The sequence below is a fragment of the Argopecten irradians genome, chromosome 10 (genome assembly GCF_041381155.1).
Source record: "Argopecten irradians isolate NY chromosome 10, Ai_NY, whole genome shotgun sequence".
NCBI classification, from domain to species: Eukaryota; Metazoa; Mollusca; class Bivalvia; order Pectinida; family Pectinidae; genus Argopecten; species Argopecten irradians.
This window is the reverse complement of record NC_091143.1, coordinates 31,012,250-31,031,929: the sequence shown is the minus strand read 5'-3', so window position 1 is coordinate 31,031,929 and position 19,680 is coordinate 31,012,250. Positions and strand designations below refer to the sequence as shown.

Here is a 19,680-nt window from a genome sequence, read left to right as displayed (position 1 = left end):
ATGATATAGGAACATAATATTAAAAAAAAACAAGTGTTATAACCAGTATAATTGGAATCGTTACTAAATGCTGCGACAAGCTCTTTGTTTTAGCAAGTATGATTGAGTTCTTGCAGGGTTTGCGGCAATATTGCAGATATAATTTATAGTTCTTATGGCGACCACTCCCGGAGACTTCGAACAGTGTAAAAAACCGCACTACGCTCCGTTTATTAGACCACAACCCAGTGTAGACTTACATTGTAGGTAATCGACGAAGAGAGACAACATTATTTTATGTACTTTGGTTCATGTAGTATTTTTGTCACTGTTGTATGAATAATGCATTTTTATTTTCATTTCTATATCACAAAGTCATTTTAATTGAAGGAATGTCCAATCACTGAATGGAAATGGATTTGTATGACGAAGTTGTCTGTTGTATATATACAAAAACATCTCATTTTGTAGATGAATATTGTTTTATCATGCTGAACATTTAAAAACAATGTTACAAATACAACTCCTTACCTTTCAGTGTCGCTTTCAGAATACCGAATACCGGTAGCATTATATTTCCCTAGAAAAGAATGAGATAATATATATATATATATATATGTGTGTGTGTTTTGTGCATTTTCTTTTTTATAAAAGTACTGACAGCAGAAAATATACAAAGCAAAACGAAAATTTTTATCTCAAAATTGGCCACACTAGTGAAATACTAGAATCGTCACCAGACTCTAGAACTTTAAGGTTTTCTCGGCAGAATTTCTATTATTACTACTAGATTATCTACCCTAGTTTGAAACGAGAATCAGACATGTCGCAGAGACAAAAATTATTAGGCCAAAGGAGGGGTTGAGTGATAAGCAAAATATTTTGCATGAAGATACATTTAGGTCAGCTGCATATTTTATGCTATTCAGAATCACAGGGGGCCAACTCAATGAAAATGGATGTTGTCATACATTTTTTTTGTATTTGGAGGATGGACTGATGAGTATATATGACAGTCATGTGATTTTTTTCAAAAAATACGAGATTTGAAAAATTATTAAAAAATCGGGATATTTACTATAAAACAGAGAAAGGGACGACAGTCGCCATATTGGATTTTTTACCCCCACCTCGATTAAAGTTAATTTTTTCACAACAGTATACCTTTTTTCCTAGAGTCATAATCACGCATCAGTCCTCCGATAATCCATAATCACACACAAACCATGCAAAAGCATATAAACGATGTCTATATATATAGTCAAACGCAATATTTTAATCCAAAATTACCGGCGCTTTCTGACTTGTGACATCGAAAGCAACGTCCTAGTGAAGAGCGATTAGAGTGACTGCAGTGTAATTCAATCGGTTTAATCAGAGATATTCCGATACGTTTGTTTTCGCGGAAAATTTGAATATGAAAACGTATCGGAATACCACTGACTAAACCCATTGAATGACATTGCAGGGGAAGTTACTCTAATCGCTCTTCACTAGGACGTTGCTTTCGATGTCACAAGTCAGAAAGCGCCGGTAATTTTGGATTAAAATATTGCGTTTGACTATATAGACATCGTTTATATGCTTTTGCATGGTTTGTGTGTGATTATAGATTATCGGAGGACTGATGCGTGATTATGTCTCTAGGAAAAAAAGGTATATTATTGTGGAAAAAATTAACTTTAATCGAGGTGGGGGTAAAAAATCCAATATGGCGACTGTCGTCCCTTTCTCTGTTTTATAGTAAATATCCCGATTTTTTAATAGTTTTTCAAATCTCGTATTTTTTGAAAAAAAATCACATGACTGTCATATATACTCATCAGTCCATCCTCCAAATACAAAAAAAATGTATGACAACATCCATTTTCATTGAGTTGGCCCCCTATGATATTCAGAATATCCAATTTTCTTCTGGGCTCATATAACCAGTAATTTCAGAATTCAAAGGACAAAGAATGAAAATTCACATTTTTGTGTCGCCTGCAACGCAAGGGCGACACTTAGGTATCACTATGTCGGTGTCGACGGCGTCGGCGTCAGGGAAACGGTTTCCGTGCGATAACTTAATTATTTATTGTCCAATTTCAACCAAATTTGGTATATTGCTTTATATCAATGAGATCTCGGATGAGTTCAATAATTGTCAAAATCCGTCAATATTTTTAAGAGTTACGGGACTTTAAAATTGTCAAAACAGATAAATCCATGGTTTCCGCTCAATAACTTTATTATTTATTGTCCAATTTCAACCAAATTTGGTATACTGCTTTATATTAAAGTTTTATATAGTATATAGGCCTAGTACACATGTAAACACAACAGACTTTCTCACAACCTACGTTACAAGTCCCTGTGGCCTGTTGCCCCACTGCATGATCGTAAAAGGCGACTAAATCTGGAATATCAATTTGTGTATACCTAGATGAAAACTAATTTTAACTTTCAACTTAACTACGTCAACCATTTCATAGCTTAGGAGTGACGTTTAGAGCTTTATTTGGATTTTGTAATGATTTGCTTCAGATAGTTGCATCTTGGGGTCACCTGAGGAGGGAGATGGGGATGAATTAGGTCATATTCAAGTAATTATATCATCTGTAAACAATGTATCTTATGGTTATACGTTTAAAGCAAGTGTTTAAACTAGTTTGTTTTATGAGAGAATCTCAAGCAATACCTAAATTGCATTATGATGTTAGAATTGTGCCTGCTGCCCCATTGGGTGATCGTAAAAGGCGGCTAAATATGGAACCTTTATTTAGTGACTTTATCTTCTTGAAAAATATTTTGCTTATCACTGAGTGCCAGTCGTAAAACGGCCCAAAACTGATACCCCCTTTGACCATTGACCTCTGAAATTACCATGAGCCCAGAAAAAATGGGATATTCTGAATATCCCATTACACTACAACATGCAAAATATTTTGCTTATCACTGAGTGGTCGTAAAACGGCCCAAAGTGATACCCCTTTGACCTCTGAAATTACCATGATCCCAGAAAAATGGTTATAATTCTGAAAAGCATACAATATGCAGATGACCCCAATGTACCTTCATGCAAAATATTTTGCTTATCACTGAGTGGTCGTACAACTGCCTAAAGTGATACCCCCTTGCTGTTCTAGAGGTCGATGGTCAGGCTAGTAAAAGATCTGAACTGTTACCTACCAGTCAGTCTGAATTAGTTTTGACTTGCAAGCTGAAATGTACTTTTTTGTGTATTTTGCCAAAATTTACAAATAACACAGCAATCTACGAGTCAGCAGTTATATCTAAGGTTAGGACGGATGCATATGAAATACACTTTTTAGTAACAAAGTTATGTTCAACTACACCTAAGAAGTGATATATAGGCAAATAAAAATCACTAGTTTAAACGGGTTCTTATACCCTAAAGTTAAAAGTCATAGTACTACAATTTATGTAAAATAATTGTTCGTGCATGAAGAAACATATTCAAATAGCTAACGTTAGACTAGTCGTAAAACACTAGTGTGTTACGGACAGTCTAAGGGAAGCAGTGCGTACCTTATTTACTAATAGTTCAGTGAAAACTTGATGTAAGTACATTGTACATGAAGGCTAGTTTGGTTTGTTCCATATCTAAAATATAAGACGTTTTAATTGTTAGAGGTTCTTCGTTGTTGGTTTCATTCCTCATGAAATCGCACCACACCTGTTGAGTTAGGCCAAAATTTATTTAGCTCTGACAAGCTGGAATGCAATATGTTTGCTCTGGGAAACTTATATCGAATTCCATTCTTTCCCTATTTTAATACATCCACTATGTTACTTACAATTTAAATGCATTGTGAATTTGTGATGATTGTCATCACGATGTACGATAAAGGAAAAACTCCGAGGTCTCACTATTTAAATAGTAGGTAATCCCATATGTGAATTGTATAATCTAGAGGATAACAGAATGTTGTTTATATTACATTTCCGGGTTCGTTTATCAGTAAGTATAGCACGGCCCGTAGTACACTGGCTTATTGTGTGTACATGCAGTCGTCTCGAAGATAATTGTATTAATGTATTTGAAACTGTAGTTATTGATCCTATAACTGCATTTCCCCATTCTATTTATAGACATATATGCTTCGTGATCTAAAAAAGCTCATCGTCATACCATTAGTCTGTGACTATTATTAGCGTATCTTCTACTACTGGTTGTACCGGTATGGCTACTCTGATGGTTCCTGTATTGTTGCAAAATGGGCTTAATTTTTAATGGTGTTGTTTCCAGGCTGAGTTCAGACGAGATTTGAATGAGTTCAATGTTTTGGCAGTTACAACCGTTGCTGATAGACTACAGATGTATGTGATACGGTTTAAGAAGGAGTTTTCACGGAGCTTGGTTCTCTTCTTATATAGTTTACTACCGTGTCCTCTAATAGTTTGGTCGTTCTGCCTTAACATGACAGAGAGTTTAAATTATCTGGTGCAGTGTCAATAGTTCCAATACAGATCATGTATAAATATCATGTCAGCTTTATGATGTCTGTACTCCAGAGATGGTAAACCAGGCGATCTTCGAAGGTCTAGTCTCTTAGTTCAGACACTAGTCTAGTGTCGCGGCTTTGTACGTTTTTAGAGGTTATTGAACATGAGGAACCAGACTGAAACACAGTATTCGAGATGAGGTCTTACAAGGGATTTGTACAATTTAAGAAAGATCCCCTTATCCATATTAAGGAAGGTTTTGAAAATGAGATCAGCGATTTTGTTTGCTTTCTTCGCCTACGTATTGATATGCTCAATTTGTCGTCACAAGTTCACACCAAGATCCTTTTTTCAAGTTTATTTTTTTATCCTCCTGGGTTCGACTAGTGATGATCAGGTGTAATGTTCCCTTGATAGATTTGCATATATTAACATCTTTCCTCATTGTGAGACATTTGCCACTTATTTGTTCAGTTATTGACAATATCGTGATCTTCCTACATGGATACAATGGAGTCAGGTGTAGAAATTTCTCCGAACGGTTTTGCATCATCGGCAAACATTTCGATCTTGTTGTTGGCTTCATCTGTTTGGTCATTTATAAAAATGAGAAACAGGATAGACCCAAAACGCTGCTTCAGGGACTCCACTTGGTGCATCGATTGACCTTAAACGAATACCGTTAATTGCTACTCACTATTCCATGCCTTGTATAAAGTCAATAATCCATTTCCCGATGTTTCCTCCTGTATCGTATCATTTTACCTTTTACGTGAGCCTTCTATGGGGAACAGTGTCAAACGCCTTGCTAAAGTCGAGGTACTCAACGTCTACCTGAATACCTGTGTCAATGCTTTCAGTCCAACTTTCTATGGTTTCCAGTAGTTTTAATTTGCATGAGCGCTTGTTTCAAAAGCCGTACTGTTGGTCGGAGAATAAGTTGTTTTGCGACATAAAGTTTACAACACTGTTGTGTATAAATCCTTTGTAGTAGTTTGTCTGTTAAAGATGTTAGACTTATAGGTCTATAGTTACAACACTTATTTCCCTTTCTTCAAGATTGGTGTGATGTTGGCGTGTTTTCAGTCGGCTGCTAGTGTTCCTTCTTCTAATGATAAGCTGAAGATTAATGGTAAAAGTAGTATATTTAGCGTTTCCTTGACGAATCTCGGATGAATATTGTCAGGTTCTAATTATTTTGATCCATCCATTGATTTTACCGTACCGACTATCTCGTTATCTGTGATGGGCTCATATACTAACAGATGTTCAATGTGTTTAGGTCTTAACTATGGTATGTTACCTTCTGTTTCATTTGTATACACTCTGGCAAAAATGATGCCAATGCGTCTCTTTAGGATTACATTTGATGTTCTTTGAACTGTATTTCTCCTTAGTGAAACCTGACCTCTTTACAAGGTTGGTAGTCTGATCTCTTGCCTCTTTGTATTTCTCGTAGTTTGTGTTGGTTTTGCTTCGTAGATATTTTTTCCACTAGTTCTTTTCCTACGAAACACTCCAACAGCATCCTGATTAAGAGGGTGTTTAAAAAGTTTAAATGTGCTTTCCATTTCTGATATTTCGGTTTCATTATTTTGTTATTTAGCTAATGCAATCTCTTCATTGTTAGATTTGTGCTGACCATTTCATTTTAAGTGTATTAATGAATTTTATCACGCCCATCAACATTGACTGTCCAAAATATCGAGAATATCGACATGAAAACTAAACGGTCGACGAAATAGAAACCAAAATGAATATTAAGACACCTAATATCTACACTGATACTACCGGGTGTCCCAAAAGATGTCTCCTCTGTCATCTTGATTGTCACAGGGTGTCACACAGATGCATTATCTGCATCTTATTTCTGACCAAAAGAGACCCATCAGGATTACCTTCGTAAGATCTGTATCAACAGTGTTGATTTTAGATCTATAAATGCCATCCACCTGCATCATTTATCTGCACAATCTTCTTATTTTTTACTATTTGTTAACATTTGCCGAGAGCATCACCATTATCGGAATAGAGCACAGCCTTACCTTGCAATTGACTTCTATCGCTGGGATATTGCTGATTGAAAACCTGGTAGAGGCACCGCTGATCCTCGCATATTTTTTGATGTCATTCGTCCCTTAAATTCTATTACGACCTATTCCAATCGTTGAATTAGAAGAATCGAATTGATAAGAGTTATGTACATCAATATTGGTCGAGTAATGCGTATCACTTAGGAAACGAGGTTTGTCTCTTCATTATGAAGACGGTTGGTTACTTCAATCAATTAAAATGCTTACTTTCATAAAGTATGGGTTTCTATTTTGCAAACAAATAGTTGTCTCTTTGCTCAATTTCAATTTTTATTTTGGATTACAGCTTTGCTTTTTATATTGTTTTCATAATAAGAATGCTTGTGCTTTTTTGTCCTTACAGATTCACATTTAACAAGATGTCCACTGAAGATCACGCGGTTGCGCAGGGCGAAGAGGAATACACGCCTCCAGGAGTTGAAGAATACTCAAAGTACTGGAACGAGGACAAAGTCTTCATTAAAGAAGCAAACGAGTGTTTACTCCAATACCAAGATAAACTTCTGGGGGACAACAAACAACAAAAGGTGTTTATCCCCCTTTGTGGGAGGGCTGCAGAATTAAAATACTTGGCTGAACTGGGACATGATGTCGTTGGCGTAGAATTCGCAGAAGTAGCCATTCTCCAGTTCTTTGAAATGTTTGACATCACTTACGAAAGCAAGCCTATGAAGGACCCTGAAGGAACAGTATATACGAGTACAAAGGACGGTCTCAGCATTCGCATATATTGTTGTGATTTTTGGAAGTTTGGACCACGGGTGGAGGGAGGTTTCCAGGCGGTGTGGGACGCTGGTTCGCTGTATTCTTTACCGATGTCACAGAGGGACGATTATATCAAGGTGATGAAGTCAGTCTTAGCGCCCTCCAGTAGGACTTTGGTGATGGCCGATGTTCCTTCCTTAAGCGATGAAGTGAAGTCTAGCGATCTCCAACGGATGTACGGGGAGCAGTTTACTGTGGAGTATCTGGGTTACACTAAGACCCAAAGAAAAGATTATGAACAATTTGGTTTAGAGGGTTTCACCATGTTTTATATTTCGTCAGTGGATGGTTAAGCGTGTCAGCATCAACACCCTTGCCATACTCATAACTATAATAGTTACGATAGGCTATAAAATAGTAAATAAAGTGCGGTATTTAATTTGTCTGTAGTCCTCATTATGAGTCAACAGATGATGAGCTAACAAATGTACCAAATTTATATCCATGGACCTAACGTTAGGAATCGAGCAGATTCAGACAATGGTGCTCAATGAGATACGTGTCTCGCATATTATTATGTATAACAGACCTGAAAGTGTCGTATTGTATAAAATTCTGAAAATAATGCAGTAGTCTTGTGTTATATCATTTTTATAAGGTGTCTCTAAAATTCGATCAATAGTTGTTGTTTGACTTTATGTTATTATTTACGTCGGAAAAGCTAATTACTGCTAAAAAGACAGACAAAGCCAATTATTGCTAAAAAAGACAGACAAAGCCAATTACTGCTAAAAAGACAGACAAAGCCAATTATTGCTAAAAAAGACAGACAAAGCCAATTACTGCTAAAAAGACAGACAAAGCCAATTACTGCTAAAAAAGACAGACAAAGCCAATTACTGCTAAAAAAGACAGACAAAGCCAATTACTGCTAAAAAAGACAGACAAAGCCAATTACTGCTAAAAAGACAGACAAAGCCAATTACTGCTAAAAAAGACAGACAAAGCCAATTACTGCTAAAAAAGACAGACAAAGCCAATTACTGCTAAAAAAGACAGACAAAGCCAATTACTGCTAAAAAAGACAGACAAAGCCAATTACTGCTAAAAAGACAGACAAAGCCAATTACTGCTAAAAAGACAGACAAAGCCAATTATTGCTAAAAAAGACAGACAAAGCCAATTACTGCTAAAAAAGACAGACAAAGCCAATTACTGCTAAAAAAGACAGACAAAGCCAATTACTGCTAAAAAAGACAGACAAAGCCAATTACTGCTAAAAAAGACAGACAAAGCCAATTATTGCTAAAAAAGACGACAAAGCCATTTATGCTAACACAAGCAAGCCAATTACTGCTAAAAAGACAGACAAAGCCAATTACTGCTAAAAAGACAGACAAAGCCAATTATTGCTAAAACAGACAGACAAAGCCTATTACTGTTAAAAAAGACAGACAAAGCCAATTACTGTTAAAAAAGACAGACAAAGCCAATTACTGTTAAAAAAGACAGACAAAGCCAATTACTGTTAAAAAAGACAGACAAAGCCAATTACTGTTAAAAAAGACAGACAAAGACAAAGCCAATTACTGTTAAAAAAGACAGACAAAGCCAATTACTGTTAAAAAAGACAGACAAAGCCTATTACTGTTAAAAAAGACAGACAAAGCCAATGTACTGTTAAAAAAGACAGACAAAGCCAATTACTGTTTAAAAAGACAGACAAAGCCTATTACTGTTAAAAAATACAGACAAAGCCAATTACTGCTAAAAAAGACAGAAAATGCATATTACTGCTTAAAGTGAATAGTCGGGCAAAGAAAACCAGTCTAAATGCGTTCATTGGCCTTCCAAAAGTTCTCACATATTAATGCGACGGTCAAGTCTGCTTACGTTTCCCAGTTCTGACCATTGAAATAAAGAAAAGGTGAAAACATTGAAAGCGAGGCTGCGTGGAAATGTAACCACGGGCATAGTCAGCCGGGAGGACGTTTTAGGATTCCTATACTTTAAATTAATTTCTACGTGCGCAGACAGATTTTGACGAGAAAGTTTATTTTTCTATTCCATAAGAAATTATTCTGGATACATTCACACCATTTTTACCGACTTTAGCCATCCTTGCCCGACTGTTCACTTTAAAAAGACAGACAATGACTATAACTGCTAAAAAAGACAGACAAAGCTAATTACTGCTAAAAAAGAGAGACAAAGCCAATTACTGCTAAAAAAGACTGACAAAGCGAATTACTGCTAAAAAAGACAGACAAAGCCAATTACTGCTAAAGAAGGCAGACAAAGCCAATTACTGCTTAAAAAGACAGACAAAGCCAATTACTGCTAAAAAGACAGACAAAGCTAATTACTGCTAAAAAAAAAAGATAGACATTACTGCTAAAAAAAGACAGTCAAAGCCAATTACTGCTTAAAAGTGACAGGCTCTGGAGGTCGAAGAAAACATATTGGATACAAAGGAAACAACATTCGTTGAGTGTCTGACAAATGTTCCACAGGACTGTTAAACTCGTCATCTAGGAGTCGAGCAAGGACACAACACTTTAACCCCGAAGCCTCGGTAACACGTATCCTTTCTGGTATCTTATACATTCTCTGTGGTTAAATTGTTTGATAATTACAGCCAACCAATACTTTGAGTACCTAGACCACAGGGACCTGGCACGAAATTTTTTAACCAATAGTATATATATATATTATAGTATCTATAATATATATATATGTATACTGTTAGTTTAAAAAAAATCGTGCCAGGTCCCTGTGACCTAGACTGGTCAACAGTCTCTAGAATATTTAAAATACCACTAAAATTCGGGTTGATAATTTTTGACATTTAAACCTTTGTCTTTACGACAATGAATTTCAAATCAAACTCATGGGAGGGGGGATAATTTAGTATTATAATTTTGCAAAGAAAATTTTATTAATAACTTCGGTCTTATGGCCATGCTTACTTGGCAGACAGGGAAACAATCACTTACAAAGCGTGATTTATAAACTATATAAGATTGTTTTCAGAACTGATGGGATCCCAGTGGCGTAGCGCCCGTGCATGCTTGCATGCTCAAGCATGCAAAAAATAATCTGACTTACATTTTTGTACAGTCAGAAAAAACACAACATTTGAATACACGTAACGCTGCTGAATATAAATTACGTATAAATACATATGATATGTCCAACTGTATGCCTAACATAACTTTGTGCACATTTGACAGACTTGAAGATTGGACATTCTGGAAAATTATTAGAATAGTCTATATATTTCCGGTTACCACGTGCATTTAGTTGTTAAATTTGATTGTTTGAATCTTGTCGAAGACAATATTAGACTTCTTCACCAAATTCCCTCCAGCAAATGTGGATTTTGATCCGGGAAACACTTACGAATACCAAAATAAACAACATCGCATGAAAAGTGAGAAATATTCTAAAAACATATAACTATATTTAAATGATAGCAAATCAACTGAAATAGCAATTGCAATATGTTCTTGGCCAAAGTGAATTTTTCAATTTTAGTTCACTTCCCGCCCCGTTAAAACGCGTGTTAATCCATGATTTTCGGTGTCTACTCACGAAATAGTTGACTTTTATTTTTGTAGAATATGAACAGATTGTTGATTAAGAAAATAATTTTTGTTATTGTAATTGTTAGAAATAGAACAGAATATGTAGAAAAATAGGTCATAAATACTATGTTTAATTTTTTATTGAGGTGGTCGAGGACTGGTCGCTTCTTACGCAATTACGTAAACTTAATATCAATTTTGTTTAAAATATTTGCCATAAGTTTTTCATCAGTTGAAATAACACAAAATTCTCCCATTGCTTACTATTTTAATTTTTACAGACAAAAATCCGTTGTTTTTTTGTTCGAGCACTTGTCAGGGGAGTCTAGTATAGTACTATTATATGTATATAAAAATCAACACAGTTCTAATTTTGTGTATAGTTTTGCATGGTTATCAACTAAATATCGTGACCTCCATTTAACCATTGGTATATACGTTAAAAATTTCCATAGAAGTAAAATGGTTACTACATTGTAATATTTTCCCGTCAGCTTTTGGGGGCTTCGCCCCCCATACCCCCTACCGGGGCTTCGCCCCTGGACCCTGAGCAGGGGGCTGTCGCCCCCTGCACCCACAGGCATGCAGACCTATCCAGACCTAGCTACGCCACTGGATCCGTCGTGAATATGTTCCAGTACGTATCCCCACCCGCTGACGAGGAATCCCTATAAACGGAATGCGCGCGGTCACTTTAAGATTAGCTCACTGTGTGACAGATCTAAACGCGTGATCATGACACTCTCTATCGACACATACTGTCAGCACTTAAGTATTTCTTCCTTTTAACGACGCTCTGATTATGTTACGAATAAATTACATATAGGTTACAGGAAATCTAAGAAAAAAACTGCAACTAAATGTACGATGCACATTTCGATACAAGCACATATGCTTAATCCACCAACTGTTTATTTATGGTGGAAGCGCAGGCCTTTGGCTCAAAAGAAATATATGGATCCCAAAGTTAGGGAGCACCCTATTTTTGTAAAATCACAAAAACGGACGGAAATTCATATGCAATAATAATGTTTTATCAAAAGGAAATGCATATACACAACCCGGATGTGTTGCATGAATTTAAAAACATGCTCTGAAAAGGCATTTTCTAAACACTGAAAAAAGTTTCAATTCATTGGTGTTTTTTTTACAAGATCATACCATGTAATGGCATATTCCTAAACTAGACCCAACGCAAATACTCATCAACAATTTTTAATGACCATACAATTATCAATATGTGGTGTAGCCTCCAGGTACAATTCCCTGACCCTTCGTCTCTTGCCATGGACCAGACGTCGACGGCGTTGAGGGATCGTAATTCGGCATCTTGAAACCCGTGAATTGACTTTTTGTCTGACATTGTCCCACACATGCTCAATGGGGTTCATGTCTGGTGACATTGCAGGACATGGGATAGTCTCTATGAGATTTGTATGGAGATGATTCCTGTACTAGGAAGGCCCTGTGCGGTCTGACATAATCGTACATCAAGATGGGACAAAGTGCTAACGCATGGACATCGAAATCAGGAACAATTAAGGGCTGCAGGATATGATCATGGTAACTTTGCGCATTTAAAGTACCATCGAGAACATGTAAGTGTAGTTTACAGTTCTGAGAAAAGCATTCCAAAACCGCAACACGTCACCACCGTATGCTGTCGTGCCAGAATGTGATTCTGGTCGTAAACCGTATTCTAGGTCTCCAAACACGAACCCTTCCGTCGGTGGGACACAGTAAAAAACGGCTTTGTCACTCCAATGGATACTTCACTAAGACCTAATGTTCCATTAACGTGTACGACATACCGCGCACCTTGTACCACGCCTGTTGCTTGCCATCTTTCAGCATTCCTTAGTTTTCGACGAGCTTGATCAAACACCGTCAATACACCACGCGCAAATGTATCTGTACGCAGCCAGACCAAACTTGTGTTTTGTATACGAGGGATGTTCCGAAATTAATGTTACTTGCGCAATATCTCGTGGAAATCGTGCTAAAAGGGCTTAAAACTACCTCGTGGCGATAGCGTGATATCTGAAGCGTGATATAGGTAAATATCTCGCTCATAATTACACTGACCTTGGTGCTGTGTACATTGTTTTGTAGCGCACTCGTTACACTCTATACAAATATGGTTGGCAAGAGAGTTGAAAACGTAATTGAAATTAGGGCATATATCAAAGGTAGGTCTCTACTTGGCTTAAAGCCGGTGGATATTCATCGTGAGGTGTGTGATATATATGGGAAGGGTCAAATGTCATATATGACTATTTGTAGGTGGGTTGCTCGATTTAGGTCGGGACACCAGCAGCTTAAAGATGCTGCCCACACAGGTCGTCATGCAACAACAACAACAACAAAGCATATCATTGAACACATTCGGCAAATCCTTGAAAAAGATTCAAGGTACACTGTCCGGCAGTTAGCTTAAATGACAGGCTTATCTTTAGCACGTATTCATTGCATTTTAAAGAAACATCTTAAGCTGGGCAAGATCAATGCCAGGTGGATACCCCTTTTACTATGGGAAACCAAAAGAGGTTCCGGGTTGACAAGGCCAAATCCTTATTGAAGAAATATCCAAAATACAGCAAAAAGGATTTTGATAATTTGGTCACAGGTGATGAAACATGGGTGTATTTTTTCGAACCCAAAACAAAAAGCTCTAATCGAATCTGGGCAAACAAAAACGCCAGGCGCCCTAGCATTGCTAAAAAAATACGCACCGTGAGGAAGGTTTTGTATGTCATATTCTTTGATAACAAGGGTCCAATGTTCCAAAAGGCAAAACTGTCACAGCGAAGTATTATAGAGACGTTGTACTTCGAAAACTTAAGAAAGTCTACAAACGCCGCCGCCCACAGACAGGTTTGAAGTACCTCAGGCTCTTACATGATAATGCGCCAGCACACAAGGCGCGCATTGTAACGGAGTTTTTGAAGGCAGAAAAGGTCACTGTCCTCCCCCACCCTGCATATTCACCAGACTTGGCCCCCTGTGACTTTTTCTTGTTCCCCAAACTAAAATTTCACCTGTCTGGAACAAAATATAAATCAAGAAATGCCCTTGGCTCTGCCATTTACCAGTATCTTATGAGTATACCAATGAGTACGAAAACTGTTTCCAAAAGTGGATTGATCGGTTGAAACGATGCATAAATGCAGAGGGGAGTACTTCGAGGGACAGGGCAAAGTAAAATGATCAGAATAACTTCTATCAAAGAAAAATCACCAAAGTAACAATAATTTTGGAACACCTTTCGTAAGTAGGGGGTTCCCGAATTCAGAGCGTGAAATCGTAGAGTACTCATGTTACTAGATAGTCAGTGATCCGTAAAATTTAACGGCCCATTACCTTTCCGGAGCAAAATATAAAGGTTTCTTTAAAAAACCCATTAATAACATCAGAAAATGCGTACCGATGACATAAAATAAGGTTACGACACAAAACATATGCAAGATTTCCTGCGTAATAAATGAAAACAGTGGAGAGTCAATTCGCTGATTTGTCGCTGGCGCAGTGATAGTCAACTACCGCCCGGTATTTAGGACGACGGCGGGAAACATAATACGACCCGCGTTATGAAAATAAAATTTTTATTTATTTTAATCAAATCGTTCAGAAGGTGATGATAAATGTAGTATTAACGGTAAGTTAATAATTTTTTAGACGCTACAAAGTTATCGATCTTGTTTTAGATTCCCATTTTAAAAATTAAAAGCAGTTTCGGAAAGGTAGTGGGCCTTTAAGGATTCATATCGGGTTTTTACATAAATGTCCAATGTAATTGTAAATTGATCGATAAAAAAAATAATTTCATATTTTTCCAAGTAAAAACTATTGTTTCTAACTTATGGCCAGGTGTATATACATGTATATGGTATGTGTACGTAATACTGTAGTTTTACAGATATTATAGAAAATAACATCTTTAGAGTCTAAAGCCAGTGATGGAACTTGATAGAAACGTCCATAAAAGGCAAACAATCTGTGTGACCGAATGCTTACCAGAGAATGATTACTGGTTCTAGCCATTACCTCGATTTTGAAAAATGTGTGAAACTGGTATTGATCGTATATTGTTGTACAATGTAGATAGGTTATTGTATTCCGTGTAATCAGGATTACCATGTGAACCGAATTAAATGTCATTTTTATTATATATATATATTCTTTAAAAAATGTCAAAACCATTGTCTGATGTGTATACTAACTACAAAACGAACGATGGTCATATGACGGCACCCTGAGGAACTCAGAAATAAAGAAATATTGGGTCGTTTTCATTTATTCGGAACAACCGGTTCGACGGTTTGTTAATGTCATTATTTCGAGTATAAATCCTGACGGACCTGTATTTTTCATACAGGCATGTGAAGGCTTTGTCAAGGCTCGTCTGAAAACATTATGAAATCGTCAGGTTCGACTTTAATTCATAAACGAACAACTAGGTCCAACCAGTCAAATCGTATTACCGAAAACGACATTGGTGTTCCTAAAGATGGATAGGTCGAGCCCATGTGCTATTAGTCCGTTAAACCTGACTATATTATAAGGCTTTTAAATTTTTTTGCGTTATATATATATTAGGCAAAAAAAATAAAAAGCCTAATACTATAGGCAGGTTTAGCAGACTAATATGCTATATAATGAACCCCAGGTGAGCATGTATTAGCCGATGTGAATAGAAAAAAATATATCTAAATCGACAAGCGTCGGGTTGACAGCCAAAATCTTTCACTCGGGTTGAGATATATCTCCACTTAACAGACCGATGTAAGATTCCATAAGTCTCTTTCTGTTCATTTTTATTGTTAACACCAACCTATAAGTAAGTAAAGTTTTGACGCTATTTTAACCATATGAGTGAGTACATTCTATACACTTTGGAGTGAAAATTAACATCGTATACATGTGTTGTAAAATCAAGACCGGCTTAGCGGAAACAGCTAGTTAAAATCATTTCCGCTTTGTCCATCGACTTTGTGCAAATATGACGGCATCATGATATTACTAGACGGATCCTGATTTCGGCATTCCTTATTTATTGTTTCATTTCTTACAATTTGCTATAAAAGAAACAAAATTGATTTCTTTCCTGTTTCTGCTATGATAAATACATTGACAGCCATATATTTGCCTATATTCCGAATGGTTCCTTTTGGATGTGCGGTTCCCAAAGCTTTGCTCCTATGTATACATCCAATGGATTCAGTTTCTTTATAAAGTGTGTGAGCAGATGATAAAGCTTTGTTTGTCCAAAACAAATCTCCTACTTTCAAAAAAGACCGTTGCATGATTAAGACGGTTATGTAAGTCGATTTCAGTGACACATTGCAGCAGCATCCTGTATATGCTTAATGGTTCGTTTTCTAGTGACGTGTTACAAGAAGTTTGACACTGGTTTAAATACTGTAAGGATCGGTCATCCCCAGCTTTGGTCAGTGTATGCGTGCATGCGTGAGTGTTAAGAAAGGGTTTTCCGGTTTGTATGTATCCGACTCATCCCAGTATCCCGGCCCGGCGGAAACTCTTCCGTGTGTCGAGCGCAGAGACGAACGCTCGCTCGTAGTAAGCCTACAGGCAAGATGTTCGGGGCGACTGCGGGAAGTTTCATATTGGCCTTCGTCTTTGGTAAGTTTATGAATTTCCACATATATTGATTAGTCATTCTGTTTTACGCTGAATAACGATCCAAGATGTAGGTCTTTTCGATATACCAATAACGGAAACAAACGTCCATTGCTTAAGGTGATTCAAAAAATATAAAGCTGTATGATTTTCCCACGAATGACTTATATATAATATAAGGGACACGCTTGATTCAGCTAGCCCTTGGTCCAGTATGATTGACTCAGCGCTAAAATTCATTGTGTCAATAAAACTAACCAAAAAACAAATTTAGCTATAACTTAAGAAAGGATATGTACGTGTAGTTTATGATATACATATGTCATGTGGAGAACTTATATACACATTTATATTTACATGTGTATATCCTATTGCCGTTATTGCTTGAATGAATAAGGAAAAACAATTATGCATTGGTTCAATATTCCAGAAATAATCCATTCTTCAGTATTTTATTAGCCACGAAAGACAATTAGTTTACAGTAAACAGAACAAAAGCGAATGGAATGTTCAATGGTTGAATTGCTCGATAGTTTTTTTTTTAATAGAGAAGTTACGAAAGAGAATAAAATGTTGATTAGGTCAATTAATTAGAGTGCTTGATATTCATGAAGTTAATTTAACAATACGGATTACTGTATATCTTGAACTGTTCATGTAATTCCCCTTTCTTTCTTGATTTTGGTCTTTCAAATTATTTCGTGGGTATAGACATTCGTGGCTGCAGTGTTCGTTTAGATTAAATCTCTGGTGTTTTGAACAGTCAGTGTATCAATTTATCATTTATTATTTTGTTTTCAGCAAAACATACAATTTAAATGTATCATGTCGATGTATCGCTGATGATTTGATTGATGTACTAAACACTGTTTTGTATTTATATCAAAGTATTGTCAGTATATCTAAACCACAATACTTAAGATAAACGTCACAGAAAGCATCGCGATAAGATACTGAATCCACATAGACTGTCCTACATACCAAAGGGGAAGTCTTTCGTATAATTTCCTTCCAAACAAAGTCAGGATATTATAAAGGGATTTGACACTAATCCGTAATTGTTGCAATATGTAATCACTGTCCTAAAACCCACAATACTGATATTTTTGCCGCATGTCAAACTTGTGTATTAAAGTACAGTTATTAAGATGTTCGTTAATGTTTCCAGTCTTTCAATGGAAAGTATTTTTTATTTCTATATCAAAAGTAATATAAGTAAACTTTAAAAAAAAGTTTCTATTTGGAAACATTTGTTTCCGATCTTTCGATCGAAAGTACTTTTATTTTTTTATGTATGAAATAAGTAAACTTTCCTGAAAAAAAAACCAACAAAATGTTTCTACACATATTTGTAAGATATTTGATAAAATATATCAACATTAGTGAACGCGTATGTTTAACACTGATCTGTATAGGTAGGTTTTGATGGGCATGGGTCGATATCATCCTCGATACTCCAGGGGTTCCGAGCACTTACGATCTCTACACCCCTGGACTATCTCATAGTGAAATTAAAGGCAGCTCAGGGGAAAACATTTGACCAATTACAGACCAGCAAAGATTTCCTCTGAAGGCTACAGAGAGAGCGACGCCCAACTTCAAAGCCATACAATCTTGACCACAGTGTACCGTTATACGGCTCTTTTGATGTACATCAAACGACTAAATTATCTGTTCTATTCTGTTGCCTCCAGTTTTACTATGAGATAGTCCAGGGGTGTAGAGATCGTTAGTGATCGGAACCCCTGGAGTATCGAGGTTGGGGTCGATATATGTGTCTCGGCTATAGCATTTCCGGGATGTCGCTACACAAACGTGGGTAACACTTAAAGCCGACCTGTCTAATCCGGAAGTCAACATCAAATACGATGCTCTCAAACTTTGTACTTGATGTCATTTGGTAACTCCCATACCCTATTTCACCTAGTAAACATATTTACTGTTTTCAAGTGTTCCTAAAAAGCAATTAGCATAAGTGCATTCATTCAAACTCGTCGCGTCCGTCCTTTATTAGAGCATCTTGAAATGTGCACAATCGTGCCTTTTGCCACATTCGGAAATGTCCTGATGCAAGACGCATATAGGGGTCTGGTATTTACTTATAGTTTATATAATTCTGGGCCCACCAGATTGTCCATAGACAGATTTAGTTATATATATACTGTAGGTATTTCCACAGGGATCTGAGAATCATTCTCAACATAATACTATAGATCCATACGCATATTTAACAATTAAAGGATTTTTAGACTGCATTCATTGGATATATAAATGCAATCTGGGTGGCAGATTAATAGAATAGTGCCCGTTAAGCGCTATAGTACTATATATATATATATATATGTAGAGTATGATTTTTACCGATTTTTGACCTAGACCTCTAAAACCTCTAAAACTGGTTTTAGGGCAATTTAATTGATTACTAGTTGACAAATATATCAGATATGGTGTGATTTTCCACTATTCTCATTCGTCATTCCACATGGAGTTCGTTCCTTTGTGAACTTCATTGACCAAACGTTGAGGTCTCAGGGTGTCGTCCTATGGCCAACGTTTTATACAGAAAGTATTTTATATCCGTTGTTCAGTCCAGGGGCGGATTTAGGTTTTGAGGTTAGAGGGGGCGTGGGACAAAGCAAATCAGGCGAGGGGTCTGGGGGTTTATTTATTGTTTTCGTGTCATATTTTTTATTTGAAGTTTTGTTGAATTTTTTTTACTTACAGAATTGCAATATCAAAATCTTAATATTTATATGGACATTTAAACTTTAAAGCGAAGCTAGGGCTGAAACGATTAGTCGAATAATCGGAGGCGATTAGATTAATGAAGCTAATTGCTGATAATCGATTAAAGATTTTATTAATCGTTAATCGTAACATGCATAGCCAGTGCATTGTAAGCTGACTAAACACGTTGACAGATCATGGATTTCTGAGTAAGTCATTCCGACTGGAGTTTCATCTCTTTATGTACATGTTTTGAACTCAACAAAGCATATATGATGTGAGAAATACTTGTTAAATTACGTCTCTGTGGAAGTTAAAGTCATTAATCAATGAAAAAGTGGATGTCATGAGAAAGCTTGCAACACGCTGATCGCCAATTTTCACTAGCGATCGACTCCATGTTGTTACGTCACGGAGGCCTAATCGCCGCCGGAACGCTTGGGAGTGGAAGGAGCAGTAATCTTGAACATTTAAATTTTACTATTGCATGTGTTTATCATATA

General features: G+C 36.5%; 3 protein-coding genes across 8 annotated transcripts in view; 2 read left to right on the top strand and 1 right to left on the bottom strand.

Moving 5' to 3' along the window:
* Nucleotides 1–19,680, bottom strand: part of LOC138333645 (serine/threonine-protein kinase RIO2-like) — a 134,472-nt gene that overhangs the window by 58,942 nt on the left and 55,850 nt on the right. The window lies entirely within an intron of this gene.
* LOC138333647 (probable thiopurine S-methyltransferase) lies at nucleotides 156–7,851 on the top strand. 5 transcript variants are annotated; one of them, XM_069282153.1, is made up of 2 exons: nucleotides 156–242; nucleotides 6,865–7,851. In XM_069282153.1, the coding sequence occupies exon 2, from the start codon at nucleotides 6,881–6,883 to the stop codon at nucleotides 7,577–7,579; it is 699 nt and encodes a 232-aa protein (XP_069138254.1). In that variant the 5' UTR covers nucleotides 156–242; nucleotides 6,865–6,880; the 3' UTR covers nucleotides 7,580–7,851. The 5 variants fall into 5 exon arrangements, with proteins under 5 accessions (XP_069138254.1, XP_069138258.1, XP_069138255.1 ...); XM_069282157.1 differs by lacking the exon at nucleotides 156–242 and adding an exon at nucleotides 3,230–3,259; XM_069282154.1 differs by lacking the exon at nucleotides 156–242 and adding an exon at nucleotides 3,428–3,542.
* LOC138333642 (dual oxidase 2-like) overlaps nucleotides 16,295–19,680 on the top strand; it is a 47,870-nt gene continuing 44,484 nt past the window's right edge. For both annotated transcript variants that reach the window (XM_069282145.1, XM_069282144.1), the window contains exon 1: nucleotides 16,295–16,453. In XM_069282145.1, the coding sequence (XP_069138246.1) occupies nucleotides 16,408–16,453 (46 nt within the window). In that variant the 5' untranslated portion in view covers nucleotides 16,295–16,407. The remainder of the gene's footprint in view (nucleotides 16,454–19,680) is intronic.

Bases quoted from the DNA above. Each gene is read 5' to 3' on its own strand.
- LOC138333647 (XM_069282153.1), top strand. From the start codon at position 6,881: ATGTCCACTGAAGATCACGCGGTTGCGCAGGGCGAAGAGGAATACACG.